General features: G+C 39.1%; 1 protein-coding gene across 1 annotated transcript; it reads left to right on the top strand.

The window, feature by feature from the left end:
- The first annotated feature begins 270 nt into the window (after positions 1–270).
- On the top strand, positions 271–1,747 carry LOC138906910 (uncharacterized). Its single transcript, XM_070196576.1, has 2 exons — positions 271–432; positions 1,358–1,747. The coding sequence occupies exons 1-2, from the start codon at positions 271–273 to the stop codon at positions 1,745–1,747; spliced, it is 552 nt and encodes a 183-aa protein (XP_070052677.1).
- Positions 1,748–20,346: the final 18,599 nt, after the last annotated feature.

The following is a 20,346-nucleotide window of genomic DNA, read 5'->3' as shown; positions in this document are numbered from 1 at the left end:
TCCTTGAATGGGCAAGTAATACAGCGACACCCAGAGGTAGGTTTATTTCCTATCTGAAGGCAAGGAAAATGATTGCAAAAGGGTGCATTTATCATATTGTGCGAGTTAAAGATGCAGATGCTAAGATACCTACACTTCAATATATTCCCGTAGTCAAAGAGTATGCAGATGTGTTTCCAGATGAGCTTCCAAGTATTCCTCCAGAGTGAGTTTCATTTTAGCATCGATTTGCTTCCAGGAACTCAACCAATATCCATCCCTCCGTATAGAATGGCCCTGGCCGAATTCAAGGAGTTGAAGGAGCAGTTAAAAGATTTGCTGGAGAAAAGTTTCATCAGGCCCAGTATCTCACCTTGGGGTGCACCGGTACTGTTTGTGCAGAAGAAAAATGGCTCAATGAAGATGTGTATCAATTATAGGCAGTTGAACAAGGTAACTATTAAGAATAAATATCCACTTCCGTTGCAGGGGGCTAGATGCCTTTCAAAGATAGATTTGAGGTCAGTATACCACCAGGTCAGAGTTCGGGAAAACGATATTCCGAAGACAGCCTTCAGGACCCGATATGGCCAATTCGAGTTCCTTGTCATGTCCTTCGGGTTGACGAATGCTCCCGCCATATTTATGGACTTGATGAATAGCCTATTCCGACCATTTTTAGATCTGTTCGTGATAGTATTTATTGATGATATTCTGGTTTATTCAAGTTCAGAGGATGAGCATGCGGACCACTTGCGAGCGGTACTCCAAACCCTCCGTGATCGTAAGTTGTATGCTAAGTTTTCTAAATGTTAGTTCTGGTTGAAGTCTGTAGCATTCTTGGGGCATATTGTATCCGATGAAGGTATAAAGGTAGACACTAAGAAGATTGAGGCCGTGAAATCTTGGCCTAGATCTACCACTCCGACAGAGGTTCGTAATTTTCTAGGCTTAGCAGGATACTACCGGAGGTTCGTAGAGGGTTTTTCTTCCCTTTCGGCACTATTGACGAAGTTGACACAGAAACCAACTAAGTTTTAGTGGACGGAGGCTTGCGAGCGGAGTTTCCAAGAGCTTAAGAATAGGTTAACCTCAGTGCTAGTTCTAACACTTCCAGAGGGTCTAGAGGGTTATGCCGTGTATTGTGATGCCCGGGTTAGGATGTGTCCTGATACAACATGGGAAGGTAATTGCGTATGCTTCAAGGCAGTTAAGGAAGCACGAGAGGAATTATTCAACCCATGACCTCGAGTTAGCTGCAGTTGTCCATGCACTTAAGATATGGCGGCATTATTTATATGGTGTTTATGTTGATGTATTTACAGATCATAAAAGCCTGCAATATATCTTCAAGCAAAAAGAGTTGAATTTGCAACAGAGGCGATGGCTTGAGTTATTGAAATATTACGATGTTAACATTCTCTACCATCTAGGGAAAGCTAATGTTGCAGCAGATGCCTTAAATCACCGATCTATGGGTAGCTTAGCACATGTAGAGGCCGAGAAAAGACAATTAACTAGAGAGATTCATCAATTGGCTTGTTTGGGGGTTCGGTTAGTAGATTCTGATGATGGTGTAGTTGTACTCCAAAACACTGCAAAATCATCTCTCATAGCTGAAGTCAAGGAAAGGGAGTACGAGGACCCAGAGTTAGTCGAGTTGAGAGAGCGAGTTTTGCAGCAGAATAAGTCGTTATTAAAGCTCAAGGGAGATGGGGTTCTCAGATACAGGGGTCATCTGTGTGTTCCAGATGTAGCAGGGCTATGAGACAGGATTATGTTAGAGGCACATTATTCGTGGTACTCCATTCATCCTGGGTCGACGAAGATGTATCATGACATTAAGGATGTGTACTGGTGGAACGGTATGAAGAAGAACATTACTGAGTTTGTCGCCCAGTATCTTAGTTGCCAGCAGGTGAAGGTAGAGCATCAGAAGCCCGGAGGGCTAATGCAGACTATAGAGATCCCGACGTGGAAATGGGAGGCGATAAGCATGGACTTTGTCACGGATTTACCTCGTTCTCATTGTAAGTTTGATTCTATATGGGTGATAGTCAATAGGCTCACGAAATCAGCTCATTTCCTACCAGTCAGATCTACATATACAGCAGAAGATTATGCAAAGTTATATATTAAGGAGATAGTGCGCCTACACGGCGTACCAGTATCTATTATATCTGATCATGGGGCCCAATTTACAACACATTTTTGGAGGTCATTTCAGAGAGGTCTAGGGACTCAGGTGAATCTCAACACAACTTTTCATCCACAGACTGATGGACAAGCTGAGCGCACAATTCAGACGCTCGAGGATATGTTACGAGCATATGTGTTGGATTTTAAAAGAAGTTGGGATGAACATCTACCTCTTATCGAGTTTGAATATAATAATAGTTACCACTCCAGTATCCAGATGGCTCCGTACGATGCTTTCTATGGGCGTAAGTGCAGATCTCCTAAAGAGTGGTTTGATGTTGGAGAATCTGGGTTACATGGGCCAGACCTAGTTCAGCAGGCCGTAGAGAAAGTAAAGCCTATCCGGGAGTGACTGTAGACAACTCAGAGTCATCAGAAATCATATTTCTACGTGCGGCGATGAGACTTAGAGTTCAGGGTTAATGACTGGGTATTCTTAAAGGGATCACCTATGAAGGGCGCGATGAGGTTTGGCAAGAAAGGCATGCTTAGCCCACGGTATATTGGGCCTTATAGGATCATTCGGAGAGTGGGCCAAGTAGCTTATGAGTTACAATTTCCCTCAGAATTGGAGTCAGTCCATCCGATTTTTCACGTATCTATGCTCCGGAAGTGCATTGGCGATCCTACTCAAGTGGTGCCCACGGATGATGTACAGATTACGAAGGACTTGTCATACGAGGAAATTCCAGTTGCCATCCTAGACCGACAAATCCGCAAGTTACGAAATAAGGAGGTAGCCTCCATGAAGGTTTTATAGAGAAGCAAGAATGTGGAAGAGATGACGTGGGATGCGGAGGAAGAAATGAAGTCTAAATACCCCCACCTACTTCAAACTGAAGATATTGCTCGAGATGAGATACTACAGCACAGCTCTACTCAGGCTCGTAGGTCATCAGGTAAGCTCTTATTTCTTGACTTTCAGTATTTATGATTTACGGCTGTGTGAGGCAAAGTGTTACTATTTATAGACATTGGCCATGTGTGGCATGCATAGTATATTTTCTGGCTGCGTGTAGATTGGTTTTAGTCTAGTGTACGGAGGAGACTCTGGCAAAAATTTTCTAAAGTCTCTAAGAGTAAACATTCGAGGAAGAATGTTCCCAAAGGGGGAATGATGTTACACCCTATATTTTCGTACGTAAAAACGTGTCGTGAGCAAACTAATGTAGGACAAAAAATAATATCAACTTTTAAAATATATAAATTAAGTTAATCATGTTACCTCGGAGGTTACAAATATTGAAGATCATGAACAACAAGTACAAGAGGGTTGGAAGGTTCAGAAGCTAAAGGAATTGAAGAAAATAATATTTCGTTGAAAGTCGACAAGTTGGGAATATTATAACATGTAATTTTGGGGTGAGACTAGGGTACTTAACATGATAAGGAGGTTATGTTATGAGTTATGTTATTCGTATGATAGTCGTGTGTTATAGTTTGAAGTCAAGCGAGTTGTGGAACAAAAGTCGATGAAAGTCATCACAAGTTACGTTCATAAGTTTTACTGAAACTTCAGGTCAAATGTAACTGCGATTTTCTCCCAATATAATTAGAGTTATGGGGTGTTCCACTAATAAAATTTAAGATCTATGAGTCTATTTTCTAACGCATTAAACTGTTTGTCGATACGATATCGGAGTAGAGAGATATGAGCATTTTTGCGAGACTGCGCAGACTGTCACCTACTTGCTTAAATAAGAATCCAAAAATGGGCCAGTTCGGGTCGTCCAAAGAGGCCTTTTTAAAGGCATATCTTCTTCATATATTAGACTTATAATAAGGCATAATAACCAGACATAATCTCTGTAAAAATCCTCCCAAATATTTTCCACAAACCCCAATTGATTTTCTCTCCCTTTCAAGTCCTAATTGGAGGTAAAACCTAGAGTTTGAAGAACCAAGATAGGAGCTGAGTTATCCAACAAATAAGGTAAGTTTACTGCTCTCTTTAATCCATTTTTTCTGTTGTAAATGCATGGTAAGTCGTTATATATTTGTAAGAACTTACGGGACGGTGATCGGAAGCCGTGAGTTCGGGTTATTCACTTGTAGCGGACTGTTTTGTGGACTGTTTTACGGACTGTTTTGTGTTGCTGTTGTGCTGTGTGTTTTACTACTATTTTGTGGAGTTTTCGAGAGGAAGGGTGTGGAGAAACACCACATAAATGCAGGGTGGTGGGCTGGTCGTTCGTCATAATATTTTCAGGCTGTTTGACACTACCACGGTGGTCGTTTTGTGTATGAAGAGATTGGGGTGTGTTGGGCTATTTTGTAGTATTTTGTGGTATATATAAGGTTGAAAAATAATGTATATAGGTTGTTATTGTTGCGTTCTTGTGTTGTTGGTGTTATCTTGAATTTGGAGGAAGTAAGGATTATAGGGGAGATGCTGCCCGTTTTAATACAAAATAAGCTTGTCGTTCGTTGTGCAATAGTTGTACCTTTCGTAATTTAATGATAGTATTATTATCGTTATTGTAGATTAAGGTGCGAAGAGGCGAGTTCAACTCGGTGATTGGAAAGATTGTGATAAGGTATGTTAAGGCTAAGCCCTTCCTTCATATTTGCATGATCTCATAACTACATGTGTTTGATAACGAGGCATAAAGAGAAGTTCATACTCCTAAGTTTATATACATTATCCTATTCTCATAAGTTACAGTATTCTCCCTTATCGGGACTTTATATTCAATTGAGTATTGTATTCTTCCAGTCAAGAGAGCAGAGGGTCTATATATATATATATATATATATATATATATATATATATATATATATACAGTATTACAGTATTTTCACCACCATCGAGCTATAATCGGTGGGCAGGCCCCTATTGGGCAACCTCTGATCAGATGGTAAGTTATATACCGAGCCTACTGTGGTCGAGCGCCTATGAGCGAGCCCAGGATGGCTGAGATACAGAGCCTAGTATGGCCGAGTGCCTATGAGCGAGCCTACTACGGCCGAGCAGTTACACGTACCGAGCCTTATAGGGCCGGGCATTTATTTTACTTACTATATTGAAGGAGTTGAGTCAGTATCATCAGGTAAGTATATCTCCAGATCATCTTTGACTTCCAGTTACATTCAGTTATTATATTATCAGCTCAGCTTTCAGTTATGTTATTGCCTTACATACTCGGTACATTATTTCGTACTGACGTCCCTTTTCTGGGGACGCTGCATTTCATGCGTGCCGGTTCAGATAGACAGACGGGTAGACCTCCTCAGTAGGTATTTCCCGAGTTCAGCCTGATCGGTAAGCTCTATGTCCTTCGGAGTTGTCGGGTCTAGGATTTCGTGTACATCTTCTGTATGTATGTATATATGTTATGGGTAGGTCGGGGCCCTGTTCCTATCATAATATATCCATCAGTAGAGGCTTGTAGACATATCCTGTCAATTAGTGCAGTATGTTGGGCTTGTAGGCCTGGTATGTATATTTTGTTGGTTTGTCAGCTATAGTAGTTATGACGGATTTGTCGGCCCAGCTTTATATTGATGTTTAGTCAGCGCTAGTTTCCACTCAGTTTTATATTTTGCTTCACAAATTGTCTTGCAATATGGCCCCATGGACAAATTATGACATTATATGTTTAGAGTCTCTTAGTCGCAAGTTGGTACGCTAGGTTAGGTAAGGCACCGGTTGCCGGTCTCGCCCCCAGGTTCGGGACGTGACAACCTAATCGAAACCTCCTCTAATTAGTACTTTATTCCCTTTGTAAATATGAGCTTATTAATGAATACATTTAAAAAATACTTGAGTAATGGTTATTGATCTAAATTATTTTGTTTACAAGTGAATATAAATTAATTAGCTTATTCTTCTAAATGTTAAACCGCTTACAAAACATTCCGTGTGCGTCACTGATTGAAGCAATGGATGTTCTTCAAACTACTGAACTAGTTCTGGACAAATGTTAGAAATTGACGCTATCTTTGTTTGTCATGTCGCATTTAACCAAATGCTCCGCAAAGATCAAAGTGCTTAGCAAAAATCAAAGTGTTTGGAATGTGTGTATTGTTAGTAGACACATCTAGTATATGAATTATCACTATTTAATAACTGTGATTTAGTTAAATCTCAATTATAAGGATTTAGGGGTTTTTTAAGCGAGGGGGTTCGGGCGGGGCGAGTTATTTGTGTGGGACGGGCTGTTCAAAATAAAAAGTTAGGGTGGGTCTTTTACATTCAATCAAATCGTGCCACATGTAATTTTTAAGTTCTAAAGAGTGATTTAACGCTAGAGGGGTAATTTTATTCTCAAAGTGCAAGAACAGAGGTATTTTTAATAAGAAACTGAAACGGAGGGTAGATATAGCTTATTTTCGATATTAGAGGGGTAAATATGACCATTTTTCGTAGATTATAATCTTTTTTATTTATGTATGTCTCCAGATCGAGAGCTCTCGTAGGGAATTGACTTTCCTACATGGTTGTACTTTGAGACTTGTAATCTATATGTTGTTTATTTGTTTTAATAATATATTATATCTCGTTAAAAAAGAAAACAAGTTTATTCTAATCCGGCTCAACACAACGCACTTGAATTAAGTATGTTCGTTGCATTATTTAGTGAATCTACAATTGTTATTGATAGAAACTAGGAGTGCACCAAACTGTATAGAGAACCATGTTCTCTATCTGTTCCCACAGTAAATTGTCAGTAAATAAAGAACACACGATATTTACGTGAAAAACTCCTTGCTTAAGGGAATAAAAATCACGACCTACCTTAGTAGGATTTCAACTCTACTAAACCGAGCAAACTTTATATTAAAACATATTGCAATCTAGGAATTAAACTCTTAATCCCCCACTCCTTATAATAACTCTATTATAAGCCCTGTGTAATAACTCTATTACAAAGCAACAAACATTTACTAACTTTAGTCAATCTAGGAATTAAACTCGTAATCTCTCACCCCTTACAATAACTCTATTGTAAGCCATTTGCAATAACAATATTACAAAGCAACAAACTTTGACTAACTCTAGTCAAGAAACTAAACCAAACAGTGACTTAAATCTATCCTACAAAGACACTTCTTGAAAGTAGTGTAGGATTACAAATGAAGAACAAAATAACAAAGACTCAACAAACCTAAGGACTTAAGATATCTTCAATCTTTGGATCTGGTCCTGGAGGTTGCAGCAGCTTTGTTCTTGAGAGAGGTTGTGGCTAGCACTTGAGAGAATATTATCTTTTGATTTGTAAGTATTAGAGAAAAGAAATCTCTTGTCTCATATTGATAATATGTGTGTGTGATGTCATCAAAGATGATGCAATAAAGTGTCCTTTAGTTTGGCCTTAGCAAGCTACAGTTGTGCTGTTGTACTGCTGCTAGACGGTACAGTGCAGCAGCCTGTCATACGATAAAGTGCAGCACCTTTTACAACTGTAGAGTTGACTGCACGATGACAAGGGAAACGGATACCTATATGTTCCCTCTGTTGTTCCCTTATCCGATTTCATTGATAATTGAACCGGACATCTAACTAGTTACTCTGAACGCAAGAAAACTAATTGTATCAGGTTCCTTATCTGGTTCTCTCATGGAGTTTGTCAAATCATCAAAAAAAAAAATCATAACTTATCAATTTCCTCCTTTTTGTTGATGACAAACTTAGAACTGATATTCTCCTTGAGAACCATATCTCCACATTGTTCCCCCTACGAATCAACCATATTCCCCCTGAGGACCAGACTAAAAGAACTGATCACAACTGGTTCCTCGAGACTGTTTGGCAAATTATCAAAACACAAAATAGCATAACTTATCAATTTTCTCCTTTTTGATGATGACAAATCCAAAATTGATATTCCCCATGAGAATCAGATTCCTTAAATGTACTGATCGCATCTGGTCCCTACCTGGTTCCTTGAGAACATTTGGCAAATCATCAAAACATGAAATAGCATAACTTAGAGCAATTTCCCTTTTTTTGATGATGACAAATCCAAAATTGATGTTTCCCTTAAGAACCAGATTCCTCACATGTTCCCCTGCGGATCAGACCTATAATCAACATGTTATCAGCAATGTTTTCCCTACGAAGCACCGCTGCGAAGCAGATCTATCTTTCATGCACAACACAATATATCAATTCGATTCTGTTCCTCCCCCATGGTGACACCCCTATTGACACCTGTGTAACTTCCCCCTTTTGGCATCATTGAAAAGAATAACAGAAGAAGCACAACCAAAAAGATGTTCAGCAATATTAACTCATGCCACTTGAAAAATACAGCATAAATAATAACAAGAACAACAAGTGAATCTCATTGCATAAAATAGAGTAATTTCCCATAGTAGAGTAATTATAACAAAAGAACAGTAGTTTCAACAATACAGAATATGACAATTTAAACAATTAAAGTACCAATGTCATCAAACATAGGGATCAAAAGAAGATAGGAATTCGAGGGAATTTAAAAGGAGTAAAAGACATGGATCACTGGGCAGGAAGAAAAGTAAGTGGCTAAGGCCTTGATGAGCTTGTCCATTCGTTCATTCACAATCCTTTGATCAATGATCATCTGCTCTGTCGGGTCCTCTATATGTTTCCTCAATCTTTCATTCTCATATTTCAACTTAGCATTCTATTCTGCCAAGGGTTCACGGGGACCTGGTTCTTTACCTATCTGAGTAGGCTGAACCACCAATCAGATCACCAAGAATTTTTCCAAGCTTTTCCTCATCAAGAACAAACTTAGTCCCATGTAGCATCAGAGTATCACATACAACATAGAAGTTTTTACTTCTTCTTCATAAACGTTGGGACTTGGAGGAACAAATAGGTGATTCTATTTTTGGAACTCAACAATGTCAAGAAGTTCCTTCATTTTTCAGCAATATCAGAGTCAACACTCTGCCTAACAGTACTTTTTAAGACTTCAGAGTCTTCTACCTCTCCAAACCCGATAACTCAACCTTTTGCTTCTGTAAGGAACCAGGTTCCTCACTCATACTATTCTTTCTTTCCTTGAGCAACTATGTCTCCCTCTTATTCTTCTCAATTTGTTCACCCTTATCATCTGCTGCATCTTGATCAGCCAACTTTATTTTCTCTATTTTTTTTAATTCTTTCTCACAAGTGAAGATATTTCTACTTCATTCTGTCTTCCACAATCACCACATCAGCAGGTCACACCACTTCATCATCAATCAGCCTACTTTTCATCAATCCTTTTTACTGGATCTGAGGTTTGTTTAAGCACATAACTCAAGATAAAAAGATCATCATCAGAATTAAGATCCTAAGAAGGATTTGAGGGACCAGGTCCCTCATTCAGTTTCCTCTTTTCCAGCACATTCACCAATTCCTCCATCCTTCAAGGCTTCTATAAATTTAGTAATAATTTCAGCCTCACTCTCTAGAATATTAGATCTACCCCGTTCCTTTTCAGTTAAAGTCCCATCAAAATCTACAAAAGACTTCTTGGGTTTCGATTCACATAGAGTAAGGATTTTGGAAGGTGACAGAGTTGGGTTCACTTCTGGCATATTTAAAGAGAAGGATTCTTTTTTATATAAGGTTCATTTGGTTTTGAAGAAAAAAGAATCGATTTTGGTTGGGTGTGAGAGAAGGAAATGGTTTTTGGGGCAACGGGTCAGTTCAAAAAGTTTTAACATTTTGGACTTCAAAAATTAAGAGAGAGGCGGGAATAAATTAATGACATGATACTTAAGTAGTTTAAAAAGGCATATAAATATTGAAGAAACTACTAACCTGAGTCACATGAACCGGGTTCTTTGACGGTTTTTGAAAATTTGAGCAAAACCTCCTAGAAGTGCAATGTCACTCATACTTGTTTTCTCCTGAAACTGCTATGTATGGATATCTGTAATGCTACAGAATTGAGTTAGATGCCACCAGGAAAATACTTTTTAGCAATGTACCTTTCCTTCTTTACATAACCAATCATCAAGGGACCAGGTCCTTAGTTGAGCTTGATCAACCCCAACTCTAGATGGCCTCTTTCAAAGTGTTCTCTGCTCAGTTCTTTGGTGAAGATATATCTGCTACCTGATCCTCCGTCTTGCAAACCTTCATACAAATAATTCATTTTTCAATATTGTCCCTCAAAAAGTAATATCGCACATTAATGTGCTTTATCTTTTTGTGTTATACCGGGTTCTTTGCAATGTTTAAAGCACTTGTATTATCACATAACAATGGCATACAATCTATAAATATACCCAAATCTTCTAGTTTTTGCTTGATCTATAGCAGTTGAGCACAACAAGAGGCAACATCCAAATATTCAGTTTCAATAGTCAAAAGAGCCACAAGGTTTTGTTTCTTTGTACCCTATGAAATCAAGCATGATCCCAAAAAATGTGCCATTCTATATGTTCTCTTTCGATCCACCAAATATCCAACATGATCATCATCAGCATATCCAACCAAGTCAAAATTATCTCCTGAAGGATAGAAGAGGAATAGGTCCTACGTTCCCTTATGATACCTCAAAATTCTTTTGGAAACCTTCAAGTGAGATTATTCTGGGCTTGATTGGAACCCAAAACACAATCCAACACTAAAAACAATATCAGGTTTTCTAACAGTCAAGTATAGAAGAGATCCAATGATACCCATGTACATAGTTTCATTGACAGGACAACCAGTTTCGTCCATGCCTAAATGAGTAGTAGTGGCAATAGATGTATCAATGGTCTTGATGTTACATCTCGTGCTTTCGGTCTATGGCTTTGAGTCGCTCGGCATATGTAAATAGACCCGAGCCATGAAAGAATTTTGGTCATATCTAAGTATGCAAATAAAGAGTACGGTGTATTAAAAGATGAAGTCTCAAAATGATGTAGGACTTATAAGTGTGACGATGATGGTTAGGAACAATAGTTGGTGTTTGCAAAATAGGCTACGGACTAATGTTGATAACCTTGATAATGAGTTTAATAAATGTGTTAAATAACTTGGTATATATCAATTTTAGGTCAAAGAGTTTATGACATGCATTAGTTTAATTTTGGAATGTAGTGAAAGAAAGAACAAAAATGGAATTAGCTAAAGATGAAAATGGACCCTACCATAATTGAGGACGGACATCTTTTCACGTGGATGCATAATATGAAATGAGAAAATGACTCATTCACTCTACATAGGTGATCTGGTGGTTGTATGTAGGGGTGGACAATTCATCATTTTTTATATAGGGGAAGTGGACCCACAGTCCAAGGGGTTATAAATTGTCTTAATATACTACTTGAACTAAATTAGTTTCTTAGTGAGAATAAAGGCATCAATGAAAGTTAGTTCTTTCTTATGGTATGAAGAATTCTTTAACTTGAATTGAGACATCAAATTTATTAACCATAGCACATTATTCAATTCATATAAACCCCATCTCAATCAACTAGAAGCCTTTTACAATTGCACCTTACGGACAGCTATCTCTAAGGAAATTGTATTACAATTTTCTTCTTGGTTTGGAAGATTTGTGTGTAAAGGTGTTGGGAAGGTTATTTCCAGTTCATCTTATCCCTTTTCTTCAAATAGTTAAGGTAAGAATTCAACAATCCTTCTAGATAAGTTTATCTTCAACTTAGAGAAATCCACTTTAATTTCTTATTGATTTAGAAATAAAGGTTCTTGTAGTGTATTTGAGGAGGATTTGGTTGTGTTGAAGGCTGGAAATATAGTTATAAATATGTATATGTGTTGTTATCCTTGTTGTTCAAGGTAATATCATATCCTTCTCCATGTATTTGAGGTCATTTGGATCATAGTTTGGTTATTGATGAAGTGTTGTAGTTGTTGAATGGTTTTGAGTGGTTTCTTAAGGTATCCTATGACTGAAAATTGTGAAGTATAGTTGTTTGTGATGGTGGTTGTGTTGTGAGTAGAGGAGAAGAGCTAGTAGTGTTGAATTGCCATTGTAGGATGAGATGAAGCTTATGCACTATAAGTGTTCGATAAAATGTCGTAGTGAATCCAATTCTTGGTTTATTGATTCGATTGTGATCCAAATAATTTATACAATATAGATTATCATTCGTAGAGCGTACGTGAACTCGTGAGCTATCGCTAGCCAAGCAATAAAGATATGTTAAGGCTATCCCTTCTTTCCTTTTGGCGTGTTCTATATGATACAAACGAAACGAGCAAACGCGCAACTTTCATAAATGCCTCTATTCATAGAAGCACTAAGAGTGCCTATGTTGCCGATTCCCCATGTGTCTTATTATTATATATTCTGTTCATGGGTCTCAAAAAAATACGTAAGTTCATAAAGTTTATCTGAGGGATCTTATTGATTTACTTCATTATGCATTGCATTCATTTATACATGTACATTGACCCATGACCAGATGGCATTATATACGCGTATATTGTATGTATATGGGATATGGAAAAAGGTTGCGGCGTTATATACGTACCACCACCTAATTTGTTGGTATACGTTGGTGATTTTGCCCACAGAGGCCGAGATGATATGATGGGATACTCTCAGAGTCTTGATGATGTTATGTACGCATATACCTATGCATGATATGACATTTATACGCATATGCATGACATTATAAAAGTTTCATGATTCACAAAGCTATTTAGACTCACAGGTTTAGTCCTTTACTCCTTGTTTATTTTATGTCTTTTACATACTACTTTCCATGCCTTACATACTCGGTATATTATTCGTACTGACGCACCTATTTCTTGGGGCCTGCGTTTCATGCCCGCAGGTAGACATGCCGATGGTCCCCCTTCTTAGTATCCTTGCTCAGCGAGAGTTGGTGTGCTCCAGTTGATCCGGAGCTGCTATTGAGTTTTGGTACGGTACTTTTGTATACATATATGGGTATGACGGGGCCCAGTCCCGTCCTTTATACAGTTGTACACTCTATTAGAGGTCTGTAGACAGTCATGTATAGTTGGATAGTATGTGTCCTTGTCGGCTCGCCCTACCGTATTCCGTATATATATGTACATATGTCTTTTGGACATATTTTCTCGCGTATGTTATTCACATGATTCAGTAGTTTATTGCCAGATGTTATGCATGACCTACACTTATTCCATGTTTTATCTTAGACCTATGCTTAGGGGTGTTCGACAGGTAGACTCGGGCACTCGTCATGGCCCATCGGTTGGGTCATGACAAAAGTGGTATCAGAGCAGTTTTGTCCTAGGATTGTCTACAGACCGTGTCTAGTAGAGTCTTGCTTATGAGTGTGTTGTGCACCACATTTATAAAGATGAGGCTACAAAACATATAGGATGTTACCCTCCCTTCTTATCTTAGATCATGCGATATAAGGATTCATTTTTCTAACGATATGTTATGTTTTCAGTGATGCCCAAGAAGGCTAGAACCGCCTAGAAGGGCAAGTCCGTGGATGATGAGACTACAAGTCGAGTGCCACATGTTACCAGGCTCGGGGAGAGTCACATAGTGAGACTCCATCTCATACTTCACATACCCTACCCTCTCCGGAGGAGATCCAAAAGGCACCAGCTCCAGCGCCCGCCCTAGAACCCCCAGTTCCTCAGCCAGATGCCCCGATTCAGGAGATGAGAGATGCTATTCAGCTATTGACTCGATTAGTGGTTGCACAGGCTCGTAACCAGAAGGCAGGTATTGGTCATGTAGATAGGGCCATCAGTTTGAGGGTTCGCGATTTCATTAATTTGGACCCTCCTGTATTCACTGGAGCAGATCCAAACGAGGACCCTCATGTATTTATCGATAGGATGCAGAGAACTTTGAGGGTAATGAAGGCCACTATAACTGAGTCAGTTGAGCTAGCTTCCTATAGACTTCGGGATGTTGCAGTTAATTGGTACGAGTCTTGGGAGTTGTCCAGAGGTAAGGATGCCCTTCCAGCAGTATGGCAAGAGCTTACAGAGGCTTTTCTTTGTCATTATTTGCCACCAGAGCTTAGACGGGTCTAGAGTTGATAGATTCTTGACCCTTCGGCAGGGTAATATAAGTGTTCGGGAGTACAACCTTTAGTTTGATTCTTTGGCTAGGTATACTCCCACTATTGTAGCTAAGATGGATGATTGGGTTCATCAGTTCGTGATGGGGTTGGAGTCATACCTGCTTAATGATTGTATGTCGGTCTCACTTCAGCCAGGCATTGATATTTCTCGTATTTAGGCATACGCTCAGGGTGTAGAGGAGCATAAGCAGAAGTAGAGGGTCGATCGTGAGCATGATAGGGGCCAGAGTAAGAGAGCGAGATCTTTAGGCCCTTCTGATGAGTTCTGATGTGGTCAGAGATAGCAGTACCCGAGGTATCCAGCCCAGCCGTCGGCAAGTGCACCCCCTCATTTTACCGGTAGGAGATTTGATCGTTCCACATATTCAGGGCCTAGTCAGAATTCAAGGGCCTCTAGTTCTCAGTGTAGGGGTGAGTCAAGTCAGATGAGGCCGCCCTTGCCACGATGTGCTCAGTGTGGTAAGCAGCATGTTGGGAAGTGCCTTATAGGGTTAGGTATTTGTTATACTTGTGGTTATCCAGGCCACGTTATGAGAGATTATCCGACGAGAGGCGGTGCAGGTATAGTTCAGCCAGCGAGATCTGTAGCTGGTTCGTCATCATCAGTACGCCCCCCTGGGCAAGGTTCACAGGCACCAACTGGTCATGGTAGAGGTAGAAGTGGAGCATCTAGCTTGAGTGATCCTCAGAACCGTATTTACACATTAGCGGGTCGACAAGATCAGGAGTCATCACCCGATGTTGTTACAGGTATATTATCAGTTTCCTCATATGATGTATATGCATTGATTGATCCAGGTTGCACCTTATCGTACGTCACTCCGTTGGTTGCTAGTAAGTTTGGGATAGAACCTGAGTTGATTGAACCTTTTGAGGTATCTACACCTGTTGGGTATCCAGTAAAATCTAGACGGGTATATAAAGACTGTATAGTAGTAGTTCATAGTCGTTCTACAGTAGCAAACCTGATTATGTTAGATATGGTGGAATTTGATGTTATAATGGGTATGGATTGGTTGGTTTCTTCTTATGCTAGCATTGATTGTAGATCAAAGATGGTTCGGTTCCAGTTTCCAGGGGAGCCAATTCTGGAGTGGAAAGGTAATACTGCATCACTGAGAGGTAGGTTTATTTCCTATCTTAAGGCAAGGAAGATGATCAGAAAGGGCTATATTTATCACTTAGTTAGGGTACAGGATGTGAAAGCATAGTCACCGACCCTTCAGTCTATCCTGGTGGTTAATGAGTTTCCCAATGTTTTTTCCGATGAGCTTCCAGGCCTTTTGCTAGAGCGGGAGATTGAGTTTGCTATTGACATATTACCAGATACTCAGCCGATATTTATTCCTCCTTATAAAATGGCACCTGCAGAGCTGAGAGAGTTGAAAGAACAACTGAGGGATTTGCTTGAAAAAGGCTTTATCAGACCCAGTACATCACCGTGGGGAGCACCTATGTTATTTGTGAGAAAAAAAGATGGTTCCTTGCGGATTTGTATTGATTAAAGGCAGTTGAATAAGGTGACAATCAAGAATAAGTACCCGCTCCCGAGGATTGATGATTTATTTGATCAGTTGCAGGGTTCTATGTGTTTATCGAAGATAGACTTCAGGTGTGGGTACCATCAGGTAAGAGTTAAAGAGAAAGATATAAGACAGCATTCAGGACCAAATACGGGCACTTTGAGTTTCGAGTTATGTTGTTCGGGTTGACCAATGCCCCAACAGTATTCATGGACTTGATGAACCGTGTGTTTAGACCCTTTCTAGATCAGTTCGTAATTGTATTTATAGATGATATTTTGGTTTACTCCCGTTCAGATGCTGGGCATGCAGATCATTTACATATTGTGCTCAAAGTTCTACAAGAAAGGAAGTTGTATGCAAAATTCTCTAAATGTGAATTCTAGTTGAATTCTATAGCTTTACTTGGTCATATTATTTCAGGTGAGGGTATCCGAGTTGATACACAGAAGATTGAGGTAGTGAAGACTTGGCCTAGACCCACGACACCGACGGAGGTTCGTAGCTTCCTGGGTTTGGCAGGTTATTACAAGAGATTTGTATTTCTTCTCTTTCAGCACCAATGACAAAGTTGACTCAGAAGGTAACTAAGTTTCAGTGGACTGATGTTTGTGAGCGGAGTTTCCAAGCATTGAAGGACAAATTGACTTCAGCACCGGTTTTGACACTCCCAGAGGGGACCGATGGTTATGCTATCTATTGTGATACTTCGGGCGTTAGATTGGGTTGTGTACTGATGCAACATGGTAAGGTTGTAGCTTATGCTTCTAGACAACTAAGAAAGCACGGGAAAAATTACCCGACCCACGATTTAGAGTTAGCCGCGGTGATTCATGCACTAAAGATGTGGAAGCACTATCACTATGCCATTCATGTTGATATCTATACGGATCATAAGAGCTTTTAGTATGTCTTCAAGCAAAAGGAATTGAATTTACGTTAGAGGTGATGGTTGGAGCTACTAAAAGACTATGATGTTGATATTTTATACAATCCAGGGAAGGTGAATGTAGTAGTTGATGCCCTCAGCCGTAGATCAATGGGTAGCCTATCATATTTACAGCCAGAGAAGAATGAGATAGCTCGTGAGATTAATCAGCTAGCCAACCTGGGAGTTCGATTACTAGATTCATGTGATACCAGAGTTATTATTCAGGACACAACAACATCCTCTTTAGTAACTGAAGTGAAGTAACGCCAGTATGAGGATCCTGTGCTAGCTCATTACAGGGATACAACTTCTCAAAAGGAGAAGACACCGTTCGAGATTACAGGAGATGGAGTCCTCAGATATCGAGGTCGATTATGTGTTCCTAATATGGCAGGGTTGCGCCGGTAGGTTATGGGAGAAACTCACTATTCTCGTTATTCTGTTCATCCAGGAGTGACGAAGATGTATCATGATATCAAGGAGGTATACTGGTGGGACGAAATGAAGAAGGATATAGCAGAGTTTGTTGCCTAGTGCCCAAATTGTCAGCAGGTTAAGATTGAGCATCAGAAACCTGGTGGATTATTGCAGGCTATAGAGATTCCGACTTGGAAATAGGAAGTAATTAATATGGATTTCATCATAGGCTTACCTCGTACCCAGCGTAAGTTCGATTATATATTGGTGATTGTTGATAGACTTACAAAATCAACCCATTTTCTACCTATCAGGACTATGTATTCAGTAGAGGATTATGCAAGACTTTATATTAAAGATATAGTACTACTTCATGGTATCCTTATATATATTATCTCAGATAGAGGTGCTCAGTTTACAGCTAATTTCTGGAGGTCCTTCTAAAGGATTGGGGACTCAGGTAAGTCTTAGTACAATATTTCATCCCTAGACAGATGGTCAGGCCAAGCGTACTGTTTAGACACTTGAGGATATGTTACGGGCTTGTGTGATGGACTTCAGGGGTGGCTGGGATGATCATCTTTCGCTTATTGAGTTCGCGTATAATAATAGCTATCATTCCAGCATTTAAATGGCTCCATACGAAGCTCTTTATGCACTAAAGTGTAGGTCACCTATCGGATGGTTCAAGGTTGGGGAAGCCAAGATAGTATGACCAGAGTTGGTACAATATACAATTGAGAAGATTAAGCTTACACGGGAAAGGCTATTAGCAGCTCAGAGTCGTCAAAAGTCCTATGCAGATAATCAATGATGAGACTTGGAGTTTCAGGTAGATGACTGATTATTCCTAAAGGTATCACCGATGAAAGCATTATGAGATTCGGTAATAAAGGAAAGCTTAGCCCTCGGTACATTGGACCTTATTAGATTATACGCAAAGTAGGCCAAGTAGCATATAAGTTAGACTTACCTTCCAACTTGGAGTCTGTACATCCAGTCTTTCATGTGTCTATGCTCCGTAAGTGTATTGGAGATCCTTCTAGAGTCATTCCAGTTGATGGTGTTCAGGTTGCAGAGCAACAATCATATGAGGAAGCTCTCATTGCTATACTAGATAGACAAGTTCGGAGATCGAGAACTAAGGATGTAGCTTCGGTTAAAGTACTTTGGAGAAATAATAATATGGAGGAGATGACTTGGGAAGCTGAAGAAGACCTGAAGACTATGTATCCTCACTTGTTTCCACTTCCAGAGGAGGATCGGACAGAGACATCATAGCCTTTAGGTACGTATATGATACTGGATTCTTATGTTAGTTACTGTCAGTGGTCGTGTGAGGCCATTGGTGTTATTGATGATTGTGACCCTATATGGCTTTGTATTTTTGGGTTTTCTGCATGACAGGTTGGTACTAGTACCATTATAGAGGAGACACTACCAGAATTTCTATAGATCTCTAAGAATTAACATTCGAGGACGAATATTTCAAAAGGGGGAAGGATGTTACATCACGTGCTTTCGGTCTATGGCTTGAGTCGCTCGGCATATGTGAATAGACCCGAGCCATGAAATAATTTTGGTCATATCTAAGTATGCAAATAAAGAGCACGGTGTATAAAAATATGAAGTCTCGAAATGATGTAGGACTTATAAGTGTGACGATGATGGTTAGAAACAATAGTTGTTGTTTGCAAAATAGGCTACGGACTAGTATTGATTACCTTGATAATGAGGTTAATAAATGTGTTAAATAACTTAGTATATATCAAATTGAGGTCAAAGAGTTTATGATGTACATTAGTTAAATTTTGGAGTGTAGTGAAAGAAAGAACAAAAATGGAATTAGCTAAAGATGAAAATGGACCCTACCATAATTGAGGATGGACACTTTTTCACGTGGATGCATAATATGAAATGAGGAAATGACTTATTCACTCTACATAGGTGATCTGGTGGTTGTATGTAGGGGTGGACAATTCATATTTTTTTTATATAGGGGAAGTGGACCCACGGTCCAAGGGGTTATAAATTGTCTTAATATACTACTTGAATTAAATTAGTTTCTTAGTTAGAATAAAGGCATCAATGAAAGTTAGTTCTTTCTTACGGTATGAAGAGTTCTTTAACTTGAATTGAAGCAGTAAATTTATTAACCATAGCACATTATTCAATTCACATTAACCCCATCTCAATCAACTACAAGCCCTTTACAATTGCACCTTTTTGGACAGCTATCTCTAAGGAAATTGTATTGCAATTTTCTTCTTGGTTTGGAAGATTTGTGTGTAAAGGTGTTGGGAAGGCTTATCTCCAGTTCATCTTATCCCTTTTCTTCAAATAATTAAGGTAAGAATTCAACAATCCTTCTAGATAAGTTTATCTTCAACTTAGAGAAATCCACTTTAATTTCTTATTGATTTAGAAATAAAGGTTCTTGTAGTGTATTTGAGGAGGATTTGGTTATGTTGAAGGGCTGGAAATATAGTTATAAATATGTATATGTGTTGTTATCCTTGCTGTTCAAGGTAATATCATACCCTTCTCCATGTATTTGAGGTCATTTGGATCATAGTTTGGTTATTGATGAAGTGTTGTAGTTGTCGAACGGTTTTGAGTGGTGTCTTAAGGTATCCTATGGCTGAAAATTGTGAAGTATAGTTGTTTGTGATGGTGGTTGTGTTGTGAGTAGAGGAGAAGAGCTAGTAGTGTTGAATTGCCATTTTAGGATGAGATGAAGTTTATACACTCTAAGTGTTCGATAAAACGCCGTAGTGAATCCAATTCTTGGTTTATTGATTCGGTTGTGATCCAAATAATTTATACAATATAGATTATCATTCGTAGAGCATACGGGAACTCGTGAGATATCGCTAGCCAAGCAATAAAGGTATGTTAAGACTATCCCTTCTTTCCTTTTGGCATGGTCCATACGATACAAACGAAACGAGCAAACGTGCAACTTTCATAAATGCCTATATTCATAGAAGCACTAGGAGTGCCTATGTTGTTGATTCCCTAAATGTATTATTATTATATATTCTGTACATGGGTCTCAAAAAAATACGTAAGTTGATAAAGTTTATCCGAGGGATCTTATTGACTTACTTCATTATGCATTGCATTCATTTATACATGTACATTGACCCATGACTAGATGGCATTATATAGACGTATATTGTATGTATATGGGATATGGGAAAAGGTTGCGGCGTTATATATGCACCACCACCTGATCAGTTGGTATACATTAGTAATTTTGCCCACAGAGGCCGAGATGATATGATGGGATACCCTCAGAGTCTTGATGATGTTATGTAC

Source organism: Nicotiana tomentosiformis, chromosome 1 (genome assembly GCF_000390325.3).
Source record: "Nicotiana tomentosiformis chromosome 1, ASM39032v3, whole genome shotgun sequence".
NCBI lineage: Eukaryota > Viridiplantae > Streptophyta > Magnoliopsida > Solanales > Solanaceae > Nicotiana > Nicotiana tomentosiformis.
Note: the sequence above shows the minus strand (reverse complement) of the source record. Positions and strands in the feature narration are given on the sequence as shown.